Source organism: Rhinatrema bivittatum, chromosome 18, assembly GCF_901001135.1.
Source record: "Rhinatrema bivittatum chromosome 18, aRhiBiv1.1, whole genome shotgun sequence".
NCBI lineage: Eukaryota > Metazoa > Chordata > Amphibia > Gymnophiona > Rhinatrematidae > Rhinatrema > Rhinatrema bivittatum.
In genome coordinates this window covers 28629067-28652457 of record NC_042632.1, presented here as the reverse complement: position 1 = coordinate 28652457, position 23391 = coordinate 28629067, and the positions used below count along the sequence as shown (strand labels likewise).

The 23391-nt window shown below is 36.8% G+C and overlaps 3 protein-coding genes across 3 annotated transcripts in view; all 3 read right to left on the bottom strand.

The window, feature by feature from the left end:
* LOC115079713 (protocadherin alpha-5-like) overlaps positions 1 to 7516 on the bottom strand; it is a 120231-nt gene extending 112715 nt beyond the window's left edge. The window contains exon 1 of the mRNA XM_029583460.1: positions 5056 to 7516. Within this exon, the coding sequence (XP_029439320.1) occupies positions 5056 to 7413 (2358 nt within the window). The 5' untranslated portion in view covers positions 7414 to 7516. The remainder of the gene's footprint in view (positions 1 to 5055) is intronic.
* A 3524-nt stretch (positions 7517 to 11040) lies between these two features.
* On the bottom strand, positions 11041 to 13476 carry LOC115080063 (protocadherin alpha-7-like). Its single transcript, XM_029584091.1, has one exon. It carries the CDS (start codon positions 13474 to 13476, stop codon positions 11041 to 11043), a length of 2436 nt encoding a protein of 811 aa, XP_029439951.1.
* Positions 13477 to 20077: 6601 nt separating this feature from the next.
* On the bottom strand, positions 20078 to 22444 carry LOC115080061 (protocadherin alpha-2-like). The gene has a single exon (XM_029584089.1). The coding sequence runs from the start codon at positions 22442 to 22444 to the stop codon at positions 20078 to 20080; it is 2367 nt and encodes a 788-aa protein (XP_029439949.1).
* Between the last annotated feature and the right edge of the window lie 947 nt (positions 22445 to 23391).

Genomic DNA, 23391 nt, shown 5'->3' with positions numbered 1-23391 from the left:
CTTATCACTTCCTTGTTGCACTGTTTTGTTACCTGGATGTTGGAGTCATGTTTTGTTATGTATATAGAGGATAGGCCGTATGGATTCAGAGTTCTTACCCAGACACAGGCTAGTTTGAAGGTCACAGGCCAACCTCTGAGTGAACTCCTATTTACTGTTTTGCACTCTGAAATGTTTATGAACAGGCAAGAATCTGTTTATTTTCATTATTCCAGTAGGTCTATGATGACAAAGCAAGCAATTAACTTGTACTAAAGCCTGAGAGAGAATGAAGGCCATACAGTTGTGCCAGAAATTTGATAAGAACTTAGAGGGAGGGAACATCACTGCTTTCCCAAGCATTGTAGTGTATAAGGAAAAATAACAGTGAGAGAGAGAGAGAGGGAGAGCGTGCTCTGAACGTGATAGCACAGACTGATCCTTTGGAAACATATAAGCTTTTTATATATATGTAGTAATTGTTATTATCTAATATTACTTCTTCTGTATGAACTGATTTTATGTGTTCTATCCTCCTATTCCTCAAATAAACTTACTTTTCTTAAGTACCTGGAACCATGATGTACTGAATCAAAGTTTTGTTTATTCAAGAACGACTCTGATACCTCATGTATGTTTATTCTCTTTATTGTTTATCTCTAACTACTGCGTATCAGCAATGGTATACACAGGAAGCAAAAAACATAATATACTCACATAATGTACATAGCACATGTCAGTCTTGGAGTCTCAGGATCTTTGCTTAAAGTTTTCTACGTGCAGGCTTTATTTATATAGTTTACCTTTAGCAAACTATCTGGCTTCTTCTACGCATGTTCCACACCACAAGTTTATTGAGCTGTCTGCTAAGCGCAGCTGTTCTTTATATCCCCTTATCTTTCCCTTTGCACACACATTCTCTCTCACAGATAATTTCCTTCGTACCCTCGGTGCTGTCTCGTGCTCATCCTGTGACTCACCTTGTTGATTCTGCTGATGTTTGTGCATTCTTACAGAACTAGTTCCCACTAGCTTGTTCTTCAGAGCCTGGGTATCAAGGTCTCTGGTATTTTTCCATCAGCATGGCATATTTTTCCATCAGCATATTCTACAGTTTGTATAGGGAATAAGCTCCTGGGTTCAAGCCCCCAGATGTAATCCCAGTATTGTGTGTGTTTATGTTGGGTAAGTCCCCGAGGTAGTCCATGTGCACACAGATGATAAGCTCCTCAGGTAGCCCCCAGTGTAGACCTCAGTGAGATTAACCCCTTAGGTCAGAGCCCCTAGGCAGAATGCCAGTGTACATGGTCTGAACCCGGAACACTGGAGAACATTAGATATGATCAAAAAGACTCTCCCTTGGTTGCCATCCCCATCTAGTTCTTCTCTCTTAGATTTCAGCACCTTAAATGCATGCCTCTACATAATTTTGCATTACAGCTGAGTGTCAAATTCCTGATTATTCTTCAGATTTTCCTAAATAACTCCTCATTTTTTCAACTATATCTGGAGCATCCACTCCTTTGCAGATTTTCATTTGTAAAAAGACAAATCCTTCCTTCCAACCTTTCTTTAATATCACTTATAAAAATATCAACTTGGCCTTAGGACTAATCCTTGATGCACTGTACTAATAATACCCACCCCTTTCCCTTTCCTTAGAATGGACTGCATTTACTACTATGTTGCCTATCATGCAACTAATACTTAACCCAGTTTATTACATTAGAGCCAACCCCCATACTCAAACCCCCCCCCCCCCTTATCTTAATTATGAGCTTCCTGTGAGAAACAGTATCAAACCTAACTCAAACCTAAGTTTACCACATCCAACACTTGTACTGCATTTAATTCTTTGGTCATTCAGTCAAATAAATTGATACCATGTTTGCTTGGCTTTTGTAACCTGATGAATTCAAAATATTCCACTCGTTTTTCCTCTAGTAATGACTACATTAATTTACCCACCACAAAGATCAGACTGACATACATGTGGTTATCTGCCTTCTTCCAATTTCTGCTTTTATGAAAAGGGATTGTGTCTTCCAGAATTAGGGCCTTAATACTATTTTCACAGTGACCTCTAGTTCTATAGGCAAAGTGTATTTACTCTACATATCACTCCTTGCTTTCATTATAATAGGAGATACAGTAGCAAATTCCACATTATTCCTGAAGTAACTATTATTATTACTATTATATATTTGACTTGATTAATCACCATTTCTTAAACCAGTAAATCAAAGCAATTTACAATAAAACATAGAAAATGAAGTACCTTGATAATAGGAATTAAAAAACACAACTGAACAGAACACTAGTAACCAGAATATTATCAGTCATAAAAACCATAGTAAATGAATTAAAAATTAAAAGATAATAATAATAATCAATCACTTGAATAAAGTGATAAAATAAAACCTAAAAACAAACTGTAAAATAATGAAAGAAATAAAAAAAATAAGAAATTGGTGTAACAATGAGACAAAAGATTAAAATAAATAATTAAATAAACTCTTGAAACAATGGGCAAATAAAAACTTTTAAGTGATTTGCTACATTTCAAATACTAATTCTCAAGTCATAAGCTTAGAAGAATAGTGTTCCAAATACTAGGAGCAAGATACATAAAACAGCTTTCTCTAGTAGTTTCCAGTTGGATCTCTTTGTTTGAAGGAACTGTGAGTAGTTCTTGATGAATAGAAGAAAGAGTTTTATTGAGATGGTATGATAGCTTGAGGAGATTAACAAGATAAAAAGATGTGCCATGTCTATAAACTTTGTAAATTAAACAAGCTTTTTTTAAAGTAATACAGGCAGAGATTGGTAACCAGTGAAGATCTATGATCATATTTGTTTTTGTCAAAAATAACTTTTTTTGCAGTGTTCTGAACAAGCTGAAGTCTGCGCAGGGATGTTTGATAAGACCGCAGAAAAGTGCATTACTATAGTCAAGTTTAGAGGGGACTAAGGCATGAACAATGATTTTAAGGTCATTAGAGTCAAGAAAAGGATGTAATCTGCAAATGAAATGAAGATAAAAGAAAGAAGATTGAATCAGATGAAAAATATGTGATTTGAACATTAAATCTCTGTCCAGTCTAACACCAAAAGTTACAGAGACATCATTGACCAGAATTGAAATACCATCCATTACTGGAGAAAATGGCTTTTTCCTGAAAACCACAAAGATTCAGGCTTGCTCAGATTGACTTTGAGTTTATGGCTTTTTAGCCAGTGAGCAATTTCTGTGAGACAATTATTGAAATCAGTTAAAGGGTTGGGGTATTCAAATCGATAGATGCTACCAACTGAATATCATCAGCATATATGTATGAAGAAAAGCCTAAGTTTTGAATTAAAGTGGCTAGTGGAGCAAGGTAAAGATTGAATAGTGTGGTTGATAACACCAAGCCTTGAAGGACTCTGCAACTGAGAGATCTAGAGCTAGGGGTAACATTATTCCAGACAACTTGATAGGATCTATCATGTATCTCCTTGAACCGAAAAGCAGATTTTAACTTAACATGATAATCAATAACTTTTCAAATACCATAACTTTGCAATCACCATTAACTGGCAAACTTGTTCTCTATGTTAAATTCCTATTGCCTTTGCTCTGCCCCTAGTTATGTTATTCCCCATCGCCTTTTCATTGCTCCAAGTTTTATTATATCCCTGTTTTATTGTAACTGCAACTTTGTCTCTCAGCACCTGTTAATGTTCTTATTATATCTCCTTTGCACCCCTAGTTAATTGTAAACCGGCATGATGTGATTCCAATCGCGAATGCCGGTATAGAAAAACTCAAAATAAATAAATCAAAATAAATGTAGAAATGACTTAAACCAACAAAGAGCCTGATCTCTGATTCCTATATCATATAGATGATTTAAAAGTAATTGATGGTCAACTATTCAAAAGTAACACTCCTGACTAAAAGGACTATGAGTACTGTTTCCCCTTTATCTAAATTGAGAGTGATGTCAGATTGCAAGGCTGTCGGTGCAGTTTCAGTGCTTTTATGGTATCCCGATTGTTTTGGATGTAAAACAAAGGTTTTATCCAGAAAAGAAAAAAGTTGTAAATGGACTAATGTCTCAATAATTTTACTGAGGGCTGGTAGATTAGAGATTGGCCTATAGCTAGATGGGAGATTGAGATTAAGGTGTACTGTAAACATAGGCAGAATGATAGCTGATAAGTGAGAGGGAAGGAATCCAGTTTCAAGGCTAGTGTTGATAATATTCAATAAAGGTGAAAAATGATTAAGAATGAGATTGAGTACTAACCCTATCCAGTGTAAACAGAAGTAGAAGTTAAACCAAAGTAACACAGAGATTCAAGAGGATGATATTTGTTGAAAACAGCACTGGAGCTCTTTGGAAAGAGTTCCTTCTTGCTGCTGCTTGTAGCACCCATTATATAGTAGCAATAGTAGAGCAGTTGGTGATATTCATACTTTCCCCATAAGGATTCTGAATTTGCTACAATAGTCTACAGTGCTGTAGCCTGGCTTTTCAAAGACCTCTGGGTTTAAATTTACAGCCCTTTTGGCTCCAAACCTGTCTTTGCTATTAAACTACAGGGGCAGCCGTCCTAGCCTGAGCTAGAATATTAACTATTTTATCCTAGTTGCTCATATCTCTTTCATTTCTTCCTCCTGTGTCCATATCCCAGACTGGAAAAAGATATGCTTAAATAATGCTCTGTTACTGCAGCAGGAAACAAAAACAAATGTTTTCAGTAGTAACAGGAACTCATGTTCCAAGGTAAATTTGCTGAGGGACTTCATTCATTTAAATGCACTGTTCAACCAGGGGTACCTTCACCTTGCTCAGTTATGAGCCCTATGGTTTCCTTATAGGCATGGCTAGATCCTAAGTAGCAAATCAAATTGATTGATTCATATTTTAAATTAGCTTCAGCAACCCCCTCCTTACTGTAATTATGGCCTCTATGAACAAGTGATATTTTGGAGAATTAGAAAATTAAAAACTTATCTGTGAAGTCCAACAAATGTAAACATTCGCTTCCATTTTATTTAAACATTAAAGTCTGAATTAAAAGGCTCACCTCTCCAAGCTGGTTTTTTATGACATTCTGCTGGTTGACATTCTCTGAAGAGTGAGGAACGCTTGGGCTGAAGATTATTAGATCATTTTTGGAATTTACTCCACTTAACCGCAAATTATAGCAACGTTGCAGAGAATACGTCCAACTTCCAACTGTGCTGGAACAAACAAGTGTAGGTTTGCCAGGATCCACTATATCCTGCCTATTTCTTTGGCATTTCAAAACAGTATATAAGATAATGACAATTAGAAATATGCTTGAAATTGAACTTATGGCTATAATTAAATAAATATTCATATCAGTCAAATAATCCTTTCTTTTTTCTTCGGCATCATTTGATTTTGCATACTGCTCCGTTTCCAACCATGAAAACGTTAACATCGTTGTTGCAGACCTTGCTGGTTCGCCATGATCTTTTACCAAAATGACTAATGTCTGTTTCGTGCTATATAACTCTTCAAGAGGATAAGCGATACGAATTTCTCCCGTGTTCTGTCCAATCCTGAAAGGTGTGTTCGTTGGTTCCTTAATTTGGTAGGAAAGCCACGCATTGTATCCAGAATCAGCATCCAGTGCCCTTATTTTAGCCACCAAGCGCTCTCCCTTTGCAGACTGGGGGACTAGATCAATTACTGGGGCATCAACCCCAGAATAAGGCGGAAGAACTGTAGGAGTGTTATCATTTTCATCTAGTATGAACACGCTCAGAATTACCTTACTGGACAAGGATGGAGACCCGGAATCCTTGGCCTCTATCTGAAATTGGATCAGATTAATTTCTTCATGATCAAAAGACTGCAAAGCATATATTCTGCCACTTTCCGGATCAACTGAAATGTAAGCTGAGATATGTACGCTTTGGATCGTGTTCTCCACAACAGAATAGGTAACAAAGGCATTCTGATTTAAATCTGGATCAAAAGCCGATACAGTAAAAACATGGGAACTTGGCGGGTTGTTCTCCTTTACAAACAAAGAATACAAAGGCCGTGAAAAGGTAGGAGCGTTGTCGTTCACGTCTGCGATTTCCACTCGAATGTTTTCTGTTGTTGAAAGCGAAGGTGAACCTTCATCTCGGGCTATGATGAGGATTTCATATTCAGACTTCAATTCACGATCTAGGGGTCCATCCAGCACCAGCGAATAATAATCCTTAAAAGTGGATTTAATCTTAAAAGGACTACTTTGAACAAGGTAGCATTTGACCTTGCCATTAAGATCAGAGTCCTTATCGGATACGCTAAAGAGTCCTATTACTGTGCCAAGCACCGCGTCCTCCCGAACAAACCGAGATAGGGAGTTGACTGTCAACTCAGGAGGGTTATCATTAATGTCCAGAATTTCCACTAAAATTTTGCAGTGTCCAGCCAGGGCATAGTGGCCTTTATCAACAGCATCAACTCGAATTTCATATGAAGTGGTATCCTCAAAATCCAATTCTTTTTTCACTCGGATTTCTCCACTAGTTGAATGTATGCCAAAATATGATCTGGTATGTAATGGAACAAGATTACTAAATGAATATAAGATGTCACTATTACTGCCTTCGTCCAAATCAGAGGCGTTGAGCTTGAGGACTAAAGTTCCATTAACTGCATTTTCAAATAAACTTATTTTGTAGACTGATTGATCAAATGTTGGGCTATTGTCATTTACATCTTGAACGGTAATAACAAGTTGCACCGTGCCAGTTAATTGTGGTTGGCCACCGTCGAAAGCGGTAAGTGTTAAATAATGCATAGGGGTATGTTCTCTGTCCAGCTGCTTCTTTAGCACAAGTTCGGCATATTTACTTTTGACATTATTCGTCTGCTCATCTAAAGCAAAGTATTCGTTTGGGCTGAGACCATACATTTGAAGTGAGTTTATGCCAACATCTGCGTCAAAGGCGCCCTCTAGTGGGAAATGTGATTCTGGAAGCCTTGATTCTAAAATAAGCAAATTGAATTCGTTTGCAGGGAATAGGGGACTATTATCATTTACATCTTCAATATCTACTTCCAAACTATATATATTTACAGGTTTATCTATTATGACTTCGAAATGTAATCGACAAGCAGCTTTTTGTGCGCATAGTTCTTCTCTGTCTATTCTGGTATTTACAAACAAACCTCCAGTTTGCAAATTTACCTTAAAATAGTCTTTTCCGTCTTTGGAGACTATCCGGAGCATTCGGTGGACCAGATCTCCAGTCTCTAAGCTCAAATCTTGAGCTAAGCGTCCAACAAATGTGCCTCGTTTGGATTCCTCAGGAACGGAGTAATATACCTGACCGCATATGAGATCCCAAGCCGTATGTAGCAAAATGAAATTCAACGCTTGCCTGCTTACCAAAAAATGTCTGGGTAAAGCAATCATTTCTAACTCACCAAAAATCAATAAATGCCTTCAAGAACTGAAAATAAACTGAATTTCTTTGCAAATGTTCCATCTAAATCAGCCTTTAAACGTCCACCGGCAATTCTGGGTGTTCACAGACCGACGCCAGTTTAGAAGGCAGAGATCAGCATTTCCTTGCTACTGGATAAAAAACGTTCTTAGCGAAGAGCGACACCCTGTGGTTCAATGAGTAAGTGCAATAAAAATATAATGTTTTAGTTTTACATCTTTTGTCTAAAACTATGACTTCTGAAATTATAACATTGTTTAATACTAAAATGCCATCAAAATACTTACCTGACTTAGTATATTTTATTGAAACTCATTAGTTTGAACTATAATTTTAATGTAAAACTTGCCATTCCTGTAGAAATTTAAGAATACTATTTTTTCTCTACATCCTGTTTAATAAATATAATTACAAAGTTACAAATGTATGAAAAGAAAGGCTAGCAATTACTGACTGCAGGTACTCTGGAAATCATGTTTTTTAGGTACAACTTATAAAACCATTACTCAGCTCCCACTCAGCCTACACACCCCCTCCTCAACCTCCCCTTCGCCATCCCAACTCCCCCTGCTCCCCTACCTTCCCAGCTCCCCCTTCTCCCTTACCATTTTAGCTCCCTCACCCTCCCAGCTCCCTCCCTGCTCCCTTCCCCAGCACCCTTCTGCCTCTCTTCTGCTCCCTTCCCCAGCACCCTTCTGCTCCCTTCCCCAGCACCCTTCTGCCTCTCCCCTACCCCCCCTCCCTTCCTACGAACAGCCTTTCCTTGAAAGTGCCATTGCCTTAACGATCTCCTATACCCCTACCCCTACCCCCTCCTCTCCTTTCCCCTCCTCGCTCCCCCTCTCCCTGCCCCTGCATTTAACATTAATATTGTAAATAAGTTCATATGTTAAGTTCTTAAGTGTACATGCATCCTTAACATCCTGATGCATATCTACTCTTAACATGGATAATCTTCATCCAGTTCTTTTACAAAGTTGTATCCCTGCTCGTTGACTCTCTCTATCCTTGTTCCTAGTTCATTGTAATATCGTTAACTCTCTCTATCCTCGTTCATTGTAATTTCCTTTCTCAGTTAATTGTGAACCGACATGATGTGTCCTACGAATGCCGGTATATAAAAATTGTTAAATAATAAATAATAATAATAATCTCAGAAATGAATGCCTGCCTGAATGCATGTTTAGAGAAATATGACAAACAGAGCTATACATACTGTAATTGGTAACTCTCCTTTACCAATTTACATAGTAAATGATGATAATTGGCCCATTCAGCCTGCCCAGATTCTCATACACAGGCCAGTACCAGTTTCCCCAGACAATGTCTTCCATCTGATCACTCAGCCCCCCTCCTACCACAACCCTCTAAACATTTCATCCAAGCATATCCAAAATCTGACACAGTGCTGACCTCCATTTGCAGGCTACCTCAGGCCTTGTCATTTTCTTCTTTGATTTTTACAAGACCAATAGGAACATAAGACATGCCATACTGGATAAGACCAAAGGTCCATCAAGCCCAGTACCCTGTTTCCAACAGTGGCCAATCCAGGTCATAAGTACCTGGCAGGATCCCAAGGGGGTAGATAGATTCCAAGCCACTTATCCCAGTGATAAGAAGTGGATTTCTGCAACTCCACTTTAGTAATGGTTTATGGATTTTTCCTCCAGGAACTTAGCCAAACCTTTTTTAAATGCAGCTACACTGATAGCTTTCACCACATCCTCTGGTAATGAATTCCAAAGCCTAGTTATGTGCTGAGTAAAAAATATATATTTTCTCTTATTAGTTTTAAATGTATTACCTAGTAACTTTATTGTGTGTCCCCCAGTCTTTGTACTCTTTGAAAATGTAAACAATCGATTAACATTTACTTGTTCCAATTCACTCGTTATTTTATAGACTTCTGTTATATCTCCTCTCAGCCATCTCTTCTCCAAGCCAAAGTCCTAATCTCTTTAGCCTTTCTTCATAGTGAAATCATTCCGTCCCCTTTATCATTTTGGTTGCTCTTCTCTGTACCTTTTCTAAGCCAATACCTAGATCTCCTTCCATGTCTTCTTGGCAAGTTTTGTAATAATCCAAACAACCACCAAAATTAGTGAGGTTCTTGTCCAAAATATTTGATTACCCCAAGCTCATTTATTTTTAGGTTTTAACCATGGTCACTCTATGTAGATTAACAAAGCCTTCTTGGAAGTCAGATGCAGCAGTACCACTTCTGTCTGAGGCTGTAATTGCTGCTCTGTACAGGCTATAATGCTTTTTTTGGAAGTTTGATGTAATCATACCACTGCTGTTTAGAATTCTAACCATCACTCTGTGCAGGTTACCTCACTGTTTCTTTACCATCTTGATTAGATGGACATACAAGATCCCAATCCTACACTCAATACTCCCACTCACACCCCCATGTCTTAACACCAAGTTTTGTAATGATCTAGACAGTTACCAAATCTAGAAAGGTTGTCACCCTATCATCTGGATTCTTATGTCTCCCTGGAACATTATCTGACCACCATCAACCTGCTGGCACCATCTCATTTGGTTTCTGTGGAATTGTAGCCTGCTGTATCCACCTACCCAAGGGCCTACTCTCATTGGGTTGTGCTTCCTTTTTCCATCCTTTGTTTTGTCTTTATCACCTCTACCCTTGTCTCTACTCCTCATGGAGTGAAGAGTGGGTTGAAAAATATTGTAATCCCCTCAACCATGTTTCTATCATTTTCATCAATATGAAAGCAGATAAGGATTATTTGTCCATCTAGTCTGCACAGTTCCACCCTTGAGGCGATGCCATAGTCCTCATCCAATCTCTAACTCTCTCCCTATCTCTTCACCACTATGGCTTCTCTGTGCTTATTCCAGATATTTTTTATTACCATTCTTATCTCTACATCCTCCAGTAGGGAGTCCATTCCAAGAATCAACTACTCTTTCTATGAAGAAATATTCTCTGATTTTGCTCCTCATACCATAGCCTCTTTTTCTAGAACATTTTTCCTCTGAATAAGTTTTCTCTTGTGTCACTTTTATACCATTGAGGTATTTTTATGCTTCTATTATATCCCCTTTCCTTTAGGTTATATATATGTTTATGTACCTGAGGTCTCACATCATATGTTTTTTTTATGCTGACCCCTCACCATTTTGGAGGCTTATCTCTGGATTGCCTCTAGCCTGTCTACATTATTTAGTAGAAACAACCTTCAAAATTGGATTCAATATGCTAGATGATATGTCACCAATGACATATCATCTAGCATATGATATGTCATTGGTGACCTATGATGACCATTTGAAGATCTTTTACTGGAATAACCTAGTATATTAAGAGCTTTTTTTGCATTCTAGGTCTACATAAACAATCTTTAATAAATCTGACTTATTTAGTGCTCTCTCCCAGTCAGATCCTGCAGTTAAATATATAATGAATAGGGCAATTTCTTATCACCTTCCCTAAGCTAATGAAAAATATCATATTGTTTCCTAATATTTCTGATTAAAGTTCATTGACCAAATCAGAATAGATATGATAGTTTAGTGATACAAATCCCTTCCTTCTAGAATACTGCACACAGGAAATAAAACCATCATAGATAATCGTCATATTTGTATACATGTCTTACCTCAGTGGCTTTCGTGAGAGCATTCTCACCATTGTATATCTGCAAGAGATCTCCTGTATTTGCTCCGTGGTTTTCATTATTCCACGCATGACGCAAAGAATGAGACTTTAGAATTTTATTACCCTTAGAGTCTGATTCTGCAGTTAAGTACAAATAGCACTGTTGACTTTGAGAGTATGACCAGTTTCCAGCTGTGTCAGCACATCCCTCTGGTTTCCCAGACCTACTGGCGTCTGTATTTGATTTCTGATATCTTAAGGTTGCATAAACAAAGATAAAAAACAAAAATAAACCTGAAATAGAAGCGATTGAGATGATCAAATACACATTCAGATTTGTGAAATAATTGTCATTATTTGGAACATGTCTGTAATCTGATATCATTTCTTGATTACTGTTAGCCAATGACACAGTAAAAGTTACTGTTGCCGATAGACATGGTTTTCCATGATCTTTCACTAGAATGATAAGTTCCTTTCTGTCTTCATCTGTCTCTTCAAGGGAACGCGTGATTCTAATTTCTCCGGTATAAAGTCCAATCCTGAATGGGTCTGCGTTTGCAGGGTCCTTAAATTCATAGGACAGCCATGCATTATATCCAGAATCGGCATCAACTGCTCTTATTTTAGCCGCCATGTATCCTACATTAGATGAACGAGAAACAACTTCTGACGCTGTGGAACCACTACTAGGAAATGGAGGTAAAATGGTGGGATGGTTATCGTTTTGGTCTTGGATGAATATGGTTATTTTTGTTGCGCTGCTTAGAGAAGGGGAACCGGAATCCTTCGCTTCAATGTGCAAATTAAATACTTGATTTTCTTCATAATCAAATGGTAGTAGGGCAAAAATATCACCGCTGTCCGAGTGAATGGAAAAGAAGCTCGGAACTGATAATCCTTTTTCGATATTTTCTATGATGGAATATCTGACTCGAGCGTTTTCACTAGAATCGGGGTCTAGAGCTGAGATTCGGAAAATTGGAGAACCTGGAACATTGTTCTCAGCAATATTGACTATGTAGGAAGGTTCTAAAAACTTGGGAGGATTATCATTCACATCAGCAACCAATAGGACAATAGTTTTAATAGTGGATAAAGAAGGTGAGCCCCCATCTGTTGCGACAATAGTCACATTGTGCTCCGCAGCGACTTCACGGTCAAGAGGGTTCTTCAGGACCAAAGCATAATAATTCTCGAATTTTGTCTCAATCTGGAAAGGAAGGGTGAGGGGTACTTCACAACTGACTTTGCCGTTCAGCCCCGAATCCTTGTCAATCACTGTAAAGAGAGCTATGACAAGCCCAGGGTGGGCGTCCTCTTGGACTGAGTTTGAAAAGGAAGTTACTTTTATTTCAGGACTGTTGTCGTTTATATCAATCAGATCCACTATTACATTGCAGCGTCCAGTCATCTCCGGAAGGCCTCTGTCCTTGGCTTGCACACGAATTTCAAACTTATTTGATTTTTCAAAATCGAGGACACCCTGAACTCGAATTTCACCACTATTTGGATCAATGCTGAATAGTTGTTTTATATCAGTTAGGGTTAAGTTAGTAAACGAATATATAATTTCTCCATTTTCACCTTCATCTAAATCCGTGGCATTGAGTTTAATCACCAGACTCCCCACTAGAGTATCTTCTAACATCTTCACTTTGTAAACATAATGATCAAATACAGGAGGATTATCATTAGTATCCTGGACTTGAATTTTAATGTGAGTTGTACCAGATCTCTTTGGAATTCCTCCATCCACTGCTGTTAATGTTAAATTATATACAGGCTGCAGCTCCCGGTCTAAAGCTTTCATCAGAATCAGTTCCACAGAATTACTTTTGTCTTCCCTAATTTGATTTTCCAGGGTAAAAAATTCGTTGGAGCTGAGATGATAGGAGAGGAGAGAGTTTTTCCCTATGTCTTTGTCGAAAGCGCTCTCTAGTGGAAAATGCGTTCCTGGAGGAGTAAATTCTGATACTGTTAAAGTGTGTTTAATTGCAGGAAAATACGGAGAATTGTCGTTTATATCCACAATTTCTATTTGTACTCTATATACTTCCAAGGGATTATCCATAACAGCTTCTAAATGTATTACACAAGTCAAGCTACTGGCACACAACTGTTCTCTGTCTATTTTGTGTTTAATAAACAATACGCCACTTTTCATATTTACGCCGAAATACTGAGTTGTAGTTTCGTAAATCATTCGAAAGTTACGATTATACAGGCTTATAGAATCCACCTTCAAATCAACAGCAATGTTTCCTACCGTCGTACCTTCTTCCAGTTCTTCTAAAACCGAGTAGCGAATCTGGCCCAGGACTCCTCCTTCCAAATACAGAAACAAAAGCACCTGGATAGTCCGCCATCGCACAATCCAGCTTTTGCCTGTAAACCTCATCCCAGAAACAGATACGCGGGGATTAAGAACAAATATAAACTCATCCAAGTTTAATTGTCATTCCAGGCGCTTAAATTCGTATCCTGAACATCCGATCCGGTTACATCAACCAAAGACTCAGATGATGAAAAGCAAAGCACAAAAAAATAACGTAGACTGAACAGTGAGGGTTCTCTGGGTTAATTTTGCTCATGTCTGGTCTACAGCGACATCCTGTGTCTCTATTAGTAAGCAACAGAAGGACCTATTTTCTGAATATATATGTGTGTAGTTTTATTCTAATTAATGCAGCAATGTTTTCCATACCAGTATAGTACTACATGTTTCTTTCAGAACTAAGTCTTGTAATTTGCAAAACGGCCATGCTCTTCAATTTTAAAGTGAAATTTACAGTAATCTTTCAATAATAAGAAGAATTCAGTTGTGAAGTTGGTTTAGTTTCAGCGATAAATAGAATTAATATGAAATGAATTCTAATATGACTGCGGATTTATAAACTATAGCTAACTTGAAAACGTCTCACATCAACTATAATCACATACTTTTTCAATGGCATCATTCATAAATATATTATAGAATAATGGTTTGCCTCTACAAAATCGACAAAAGTACACCATGCAATTTTTTGACGACCTTTATTTTACAGATTTAATTTCTGATGATTTTATTGGTATTATATAATATCTTAAAGTAAGATTGTTGTTTGTAAGAGCTACTAATTTTAAACAGCTCTTAGTACACAATCAAAAGGCTTAATTCATCATAATCACTTATAGTACTTTCTTCATATTAATTAAATCACTGTGATACTTTTTCAAACTGTATTAAAACAGTTGCTTTCTTTATCTTTAACAGATCCACGAAAAAAAAAACCCTCAAGAGATTCATAATAGCTTCATTCCTGGGGCATACAACTTTTTTAAGTTACCTCCCAAAGGATCTCTATTTATTGCCTTCAGGCTCATATAATCTGAGCTGCTAAAGTGCATGTGCTGAGGTAGTAAATAAGATTAAAGTCTAGTTAAGTGATAGGCAACAGAGAGATGTGGTAAGTGTAGTTCACTTAATGAAAATGAGGATTATTGGGGTGTTCCATAGAGATCAGCCATGGGTCCATTTCAATTCAAAATTTTCATAAGTGTACTGCAGAGTAACCAATAGGAAAGGTTTGTCTTTCTACAAATGACATTTAGATCTGCAATAGGGTGTTGAAAACTAAATAACCTAAGAAGACTTGAGAAGTGTAAAACCCAATGGGGTAAAATACTGATGAGCACCAAAAAGGAGAGATATCTCATAGTGATCAGATCAAATGATGTCAATTTGCAAAACAAGGCAACAAGGCAGTGGCCAGAGCTACAAGAATGTTTATGCACATAGGAAGAGGTAACCACCAGTAGAAGGAGGAGATAATTCCTCTGTAGAACTCATTGGTGAGATCTTATCTGGAATACTGCATCCAGTTCTAGAGGCCAAACTTCTAAAATAAATATAGATAGGGTTGAGGCAATCAAGAGAAAGGCCACCAATATGGTGCAGAGTTCACACCATAAGTTTTATGAAATAAGGGGGATATGATATATATGTATACATTCAAACACCTAAAAGAAGCAAGCACTTTTACTGTAGAATGGAAATTCTGGAACAAAAGAACATGGTATAAGGCTGAAAAAGATTTGATTCAGGAGGAACATAAGGAAATGTTTCTTCACAGAAACTGTGCTGAATGCATAGATCAGGTGCCGAAGCAAAAAAATCAGTATTTAAGCAAGCAAGAGACAAATAGAAAGGATTCTTTGTTGCATTGAAGCAAGATTAAAACTGAAATTCAAGTAGAGTCTGTGTGGTAATAACACAGAAAGAGAAAATAGGCTTGCATGCTAGTTGTGCTCTGAATCTGTCATCATATGCTTTCTATGTTTCCTATACATAGTACCCACTAACTAAAGAAATGAATGACTTGACTTTCATTCTAATTGGGTGATGAAGATGATAATGAGCAGCAGAGAATGTCTTAATTTAGGGCAAAAGGTTTCTGAAAAATTAAAATTTACAAAGCTTAAGAGATGAGAAAAGCTTTTTTAATATATTTCAGTTTTTATTTTATTACAAAGTATATATGTATATATGTGATTTTATGTTTTGTTTTTGGATACATATATTTTAAATACAATTTTGTTGTAAACCATTTTGAACACATTGGATTCATGGAATATAACATTTTTACAATAAATAAATATATTAGGTCCTATTTTCTAAATTGATTTATCATCAATGCAGAATAGTGAAACCCTTTTAAAAATAGAACCCCTCATGCATGTACCTTGAGCCCTACAAGTAGATTGTTACACATTTGCAAAATGCCCGGGTGCTCTCATCCATCCTATGCCTACTGAAAAATCTCTAGAAAACATGGCCCAGTCAAAGGGGAAGTCATACACAAATATCTTGTCTCTTTATCACTGTGTAGCATCTCAGATGGATTTCCTTTTTTTTTTCTTGGCATTGCTCCCATTTAGTGATTGCATTTTTGTTTGTTTTTGTTGCTCATAAATCATATGTGGTATCATTTAGAACTCCTGTTGACTCACAGGACATTCATGGTAACTGTCTTTAAGCTAATTGTGCACAACTAGTTTGAATTGTTTTAAAGGAAAGAAAGATGTAGTATCAGATTAGGATAAATAGAAGAAATATAGAAACAGACTATGATGGCAAGAAAGGATTATAAATTCCATCTAATCTGCTAAATTTATTTCCCTTTGCAGTAGCCATATTTGATCTCTTGCGTCTTCACTTCTTTGCAACTAAGAATCCTTTGTGCTTATCTCAGGCTTTCTTGAATTCTGTTACTGTTTTTGTCTTCACTATCTCCACTGGAAGGCCATTCCAGTCATCCTTACCTTCACCAGCAGCAAAAATGAGTCTTGTGCATTTTGCAACACGATGGTATAAAACCTTGTGAAGCTTTTATGGATGTTGAAGAGATTTGATGATGTTTCAGTAATAAAAGTTCAGATACTCACTTTTTACTTTAAAATATCATTAAACTTTGCAGTACCTAAGAGATGTTGCAGAACTATGGGAGCATTTCATGAACCGAAGATCAGAAAATAACTGTTTCACAGTGAAATATCATAGAAGTTTACAGTATAACAAAATGTTGTTTATTTATTTATTTAAAGTTCTTATACACCACTTATAAGGGCAACCAAGCTAAGCAGTTTACAGTAATATATACATAATTAATACAAACCTAGTAACAGTAAATGAGAGTAGAGAAAGACAATTTATGAAGAAGAAAGCATTTTAGTCCATTATAAATCCTGATTAGAGCTTTAAAAGAATAGCTGAGCTGAATATGATATCTAACTCAGAATTTTGAATTGAAAGACACCCTAATCTTGCACATTCTTGGGCTACACTCTGCTGGATTCTTCAAAGATTATCCTCCAGAGCCTAAAAGTAGAGGCTACTATGTATTGAACTGTTAACTATGAAAAGCCTTCAGTAAAAGTCCTGTTTATTTCAATCTGTCTGTACTGATTTTTCTGTGAATTATATTGTTGAGATTAAACAATTTTAGGGGCTGATGTACTAACGTGCTAGCATAGCCCATTTCTATGCATAATCATGGTAACAGCCAATGTTAATGAGATGCAAATGACTGCATTTTTGTTTGTTTTTATTGCTCATAAATCATACGTTGTATTACTTAGAACTCCTGTTGACTCACATGACATTCATGGTAACTGTCTTTATTTGCAGTGTGACCACATCAAGGCAGATATTTTCAGCAATACTATATTGCCAATTCATTTATTTATTTACTTGGTTGTTTAACCCATCCTTTCATAATAAATGCTCAGAAAAGGGTACAAAGGAAATATCTGTTTTTCTGAGCATTAATGATCCTTATAAGCAATATGGTTTTGGCCTCAATGTTTAAAGTAATATGATATAACTTCAGAAATAGACATTAAGAGAAAGGCAGCACACTAACACTAATGGAAAGCCTATCTACCAACTACCTACTAAAAACTATTAAAAGTGCAGAGCTAAAAATCCATATGTTAATACCCTTTCCAATGTGGCACTAGCATGAACTCTTAAAAAGCCAACAAAAAAACCTCTCAAAAATTAATAGAAAAAAATTGCATACAAGAACTTTATGGGCATTGTAGACTTACAATCACAGAGAAATTCATTATAAAGAAGTCCCAAACACATCAAAACCAAGAATAGTTACTATAAAAAGAAACACCTACATAATGTAAATCTTATGACTCTTAGGAAAATGTTGGAAATTGGGGAATTTCTATCTTATGGGTTTCCGAGCATTCATATGTCAGCAACCTGTCAGTGACATATCATTACAAATTGCATCAGAAATGTTTTCCATAACATCATTTCACAAGGATGTAAATTATAAAAGATTGTGATTTTTGCTATTTAGAAATGTATTATATCAGAGGATTCAAAAACCTGGCCAGAGCAGTATTTCATCATATATGTGTGGAAAAGCAACTATACAGAGTTGACAGCAAGAGTGTGTATAACGAAACACAGAACATCACAGCAGATAAAGACCATTTAGCCCATCCAGTCAGTCCATCCACACCTCATGTTTAGCTTTACCATTTGTTCCTCTTCTTCATAGATCCTCTTTCCTTGTCTCATACTTTTCTGAAATCTGATACTTTCCTTATAGCCATTAAATCTATTTAGAAACTTCTACATTTTCTGGAAAGACATTTCCTTAGATTATTCCTGAATCTACCCCCTTTCACCCTCATCCCATGACCCCCTTGTTCTAGATCATGCACAAGTAAGAATTTTCTTGAGTGGAGCACACACATATTTTCCTAAACTTTATAAAATATAGTACCTGACTCCATGCAGATTATTATGTTTACACCTTACAATTATTTAGCTCGTGAATTGTATATGTAATTTATATAATCTATGTTCTGTCCTACTGTATATGAAAATGATGTGCATATTTTTTAACATATGTGCATAAGTTGGAAGCGGAGCTATTTACTATTTATAAATAGTGTGAGTCCCAACATATAGATTATAAAATAAAGATGTAACTTTAGGCTCATCAACTTATGTGTGTATGCACCTACTTAAGCACATTATTGAAAATGACCCTCTCCATGTCTTTATGATATCTCCCCTTTTCCTCTTTCCCTTCAGGGTGTATATGTTTAAATCTTTAAGTCTGACACCATGTGCCTTATGATGAAGACCATTGACCATTTTAGTAGCTGCCCCATACCATCTCCATCTAGTTTTTACTTTTTTGAAGATTTGATCTCCAGAATTATTCATTGAGTTTCATTAAATCCCTCCTCATGTTTTCCATACCTTCCAGGTTGTCTATCTTGTTGCAGACTTTGGTATCATCTGCAAAAAGGCAAACTTTTACTAATAGCCCTTCACAATATCACTTTTCCATAATGTTGAACAGAACTAGACCAAGGACCAGTCATTGTGACACACCACTGGTAACTTTTCTTTCCTCAGAGTGAATTTTATTTACCATTTTCCTGTGTCACCTCCCACTTAACCACTTTCTAACCCAGTCAGTGACTTTAGTGCCCATACCATTAAAACTAAGTATGATCAGAAGTGAACTTTGCAGTAAAATTAATTGTCTACAGGAAAATGCATGATAGGTGTTAAATACATATCTGTTTGGATGAAAAATTAATACAGTTTATCATTATTAAAAGAAGAATACATTTGTAATGAAAATAGAAATTACATAAATAGTAAAAGCCATGACAGAAAATCTAGAATTGAATGTATGCAAAACAATTGTAACCACACACAGTATTTATGGAGGCTAGGGGCCAATATCATCTATATGTATATATTTTAAAAACACAATGATATATCTTTAGAAACCCTGATTGCAGGTCTGGTGCAAGGGTGCTAGGTGCTCAGGTGAATCTTCTGCCTTGTGCCTGCTCCCCCCTCCCAGCCCTGGACCTGGCCCCGACATCATTCATTGATGCGCTACTCAAGGATGACCGAGTGTCTGCTTTTCTCAGCTGTGAGCAGAATGGGCTCCTCTCCCAGCCCACCGAATCTCTACTACTCTCAGCCGTGAGTGGGAAAGGCTCTGCTCGCGGCCCACATGGCTGCTCTTCACCTCTCCCTAATGGTTGGTACCCTAAGCAACTGTCTAGTTCACCTAATGGGATGCACCAGCTCTGCCTGATTATATATGCAGTGGAAATCCACCTGTTATATTTCATGTGGGCCAGGGTTCTGGAATAGGAATTCAATTATTAAATGGATCATTAAAATAGAAACCTTTAAGGGATGATTTCTACTTGTTCTGGAGTTTTTAAGAAATTAATTTTCATGATATAATCACATTGAAAAGTGATTATATGATATGGGGTTAGAGGCACTCATATCTCTGACTTTCCTTTGAAGGATTTGTCTGATAAACATTGCTCTTAGGGTTTTTAATACTGAATGATTATTGGATTGTAATATAACAGCTCCCTATTCTTCAAAAAGGCCTATTACCCAATAACTAAATGAAGGCCACAGTGTTGATTCATATTATCAATAAATGCATTTAACTTCTTACCTGATTAGCACTTGTAACCACATTTTCTGCACTACTGTATATTTCTAAAAGATCTCCAATATTTCCTCCATAATATTTTTCATTATTCCTTGCTTGGTATAAAACATGGGATTTTTGTTCCTTATTACTTTTTGAGGATTCCACAGATGAAAATAAATTAAACTGTTGACTTTGAGAGGATGAGTAGTTCACAGTTATACCAGGACATACTTCTGGGTTTCCTAATGAACTTGTGGGTTTTCCCGGTTCCATATTTCTTAGGGTTGCATAGACTATAATAGTAAACAAAAAAATGCTTGAAATGGAAGCAATTGAGATGATTAAATAAACGTTCACATTTGTGAGATAGTTCTCACTTCTGGGCATATTCCTGGAATCCGATTTAACTTCTTGATTACTCTCCACCAATGAAATACTTAGGGTTACTGTCGCTGACAGAGATGGTTTTCCATGATCCTTCACCAAAATGAGAAGTCTCTGCCTATCTCCATGGATGTCTTCAAAGGGACGAGTTGTCCTAATTTCTCCAGTATGCAGACCAATTTTGAAAGGTCCTGGGTTTGTACCTTCCATAAATTCGTAAGAAAGCCAAGCATTATAACCAGAATCAGTATCCATTGCCCTTATTTTAGCCACAATATATCCTACCTTAAAAGAACGAGAAAGAAGTTTTGTTGTTACTGAGTTATCACCAGAAAACGGAGGTAAAATCACTGGAAGGTTATCGTTTTGGTCTTGAATATAGACAATTATGCTGGTGTTACTGCTCTTAGAAGGAGATCCTGAATCCTTTGCTTCCACCAGGAACTGGAACACCTGAAGAAGTTCGTAATCAAATGACTGCAAAGCAAAGATGTGGCCGGTGTCAGGGTGAACAGAAAAGAACCTGGATGCAGAGACTTCTTTGTCGGTGATTTCCAAAAGTGAATATCTAATTTGAGCATTTTCAATGGAATCAGGGTCCTGCGCAGAAACCATGAAAATAGCTGAGCCTGGAACATTGTTTTCAGCAATACTGACTGCATAGGATGATTTTGAAAATGCTGGTGGATTATCATTCACATCTACAACAAAAATCCCAAGGGTTTTAAAAGTGGATAACGGTGGAATCCCGCGGTCTGTTGCACGGATGGTAACATTGTACTCTGCAACTACTTCTCGATCAAGATGTTTCTGAAGAACCAAAGAATAGTAGTTCTCGAATCTTCGCTCAATCTGAAATGGAAGGGTGGGGGGTATCTCGCAAAACACTTCACCATTTAGGCCGGAATCTTTGTCATCCACCGTAACCAGAGCTAGAACGTATCCAGGTTCCACATCCTCTCTGACTAGACTTGAAAAAGAAGTTATTTTTATTTCTGGACTATTGTCATTTATGTCAATTATATCCACCAGTACTTTGCAGTGTCCTGTCATCTCCAAGTGGCCTCTGTCCTTGGCTTGGACACGGATTTCGTAAGTGGCTGCTTCTTCAAAATCTAGAACACCTTGAGTTCGTATTTCACCATTGTGTGGGTCAATGCTGAACACTTGTTTTATGTTAGGTGAGACCAGTTTACTAAGTGAATATTCAACTTCTGCATTTGCACCCTCATCTAAGTCTGTAGCATTAAGTTTAATTACCAAACTCCCTATTGGAACATTTTCTAATATCTTCGCTTTGTACACAGCATTATCAAATACAGGAGGGTTATCATTAGCATCACAGACTTTAATTGCAATCTGGGTTGTACCTGATCTCTCCGGATCACCACCATCCACTGCTGTTAAACTCAGTTGGTGTACAGACTGCTGCTCCCGATCTAATGCTTTTCTTAAGACTAGCTCGACAGATTTACTTTCATCTTTACTAACTTCAGTTTCCAAACTGAAAAGGTTGTTCACGCTGAGCTGATAAGAACTCAGAGAGTTTTTCCCAACATCTGGGTCAAAAGCGCTCTCCAGTGGAAAACGTGCTCCTGGGAGTGTTAATTCAGATATCGTTATAGTGTTTTCAGTTGTCTGAAAAGAAGGGGAATTGTCATTTATATCCACAATTTCAATTTTCATTCGAAATAATTCCAATGGGTTATCCATAATAGCCTCCAAATTGATTAAGCAAGTAAAGCTACTTCCACATAGTTCCTCTCTGTCTATTTTGTGTTTGATAAACACTATGCCATTCTTTAAATTTATATCGAAGTATTGAATGCTGGTTACATAAGCTATCCGCATATTATGATTATATAAATTTACAGCATCTACTCCCAAATCAAAAGCGATATTTCCTACCGCAGTACCCTCCTCCAATTCTTCTAACACGGAGTAGCGAATTTCTCCCAGGGCGAGCCCTCTCGAACAAAGAAGCAAAGCCATCTGAATAATCCGCCATTGAAGAAAACAATTTTTACTAGTAAATGGCATAACGGGTAGAGATGTAGATATTCAGCTCATATACATACGTGTATACTGAGATATGCCGTTACTATTGCCATTCTGCTATTGAAATTCCAATTCGTGAAAATCCGAGACTAAGGCAAAGGCTGAATAAACGCATTAAGGCAGAACAGATGATTTGACTGTTGGTCTAGAGGTCCATAATAAAAGGGAAATGCGTTTACTGCATATGTTTCCTCCTTGCTGGTCTGGAGTGACACCCAGTGTCTCCATGACCAAACTGCAAAAACACATTTTCTTGAGGCTGTTTTAATTTACTCCCACTTCCATGCAAAAGAGTTTTCCATATCAAGTTCATTCCAGAATTTAATCTTGCAACTTTATGAATCGCTGTACTCAATTTACAACTCACGTCCAACTGTGAGTTGTGGACAGTGGATATCATCCAGAAACAATAACAAAAAAAGAGTTCTAAAAAAAAAAATTAGTCAATGCAATATCATAGATAAAAATCTTAATTAATCAGTGTTCTCTGTACAGTTGTTGAAAAAAATCATCTATCATTTTGAAATTAATGTTCGTTTTTTCTCTTGCTTACTTTTAATTATTTCATACACCATTCCTTTCCCCAATTCGGCTACTTTTTAACCACTTGTTTGAGTCTATTCCTTATACTCTTCATGAATTCTCTGACAACGCATATTAGCAGATCAGAGATCAGAATATGAAAAAGAAAACCATTAAAAAGCTACAGTATTTTATCTTGAATATACTGGTGTATGTTAGCAATCTATTTATTCTCTGTGAATTCAAATATAGTCAATACAGTAAACAGTTAACTAGTTACAGTAAAATTATATTTTGATTTACCATGTATCACAAACCAGCAAAAACTGACATTGGATTCAACTGTCACAAATTAGGAG

What these genes read in the sequence shown, in the direction of transcription:
- LOC115080063 (XM_029584091.1), bottom strand. Translation starts at nt 13,476, where the DNA reads ATGAGGTTTACAGGCAAAAGCTGGATTGTGCGATGGCGGACTATCCAG.
- LOC115080061 (XM_029584089.1), bottom strand. Translation starts at nt 22,444, where the DNA reads ATGGCTTTGCTTCTTTGTTCGAGAGGGCTCGCCCTGGGAGAAATTCGC.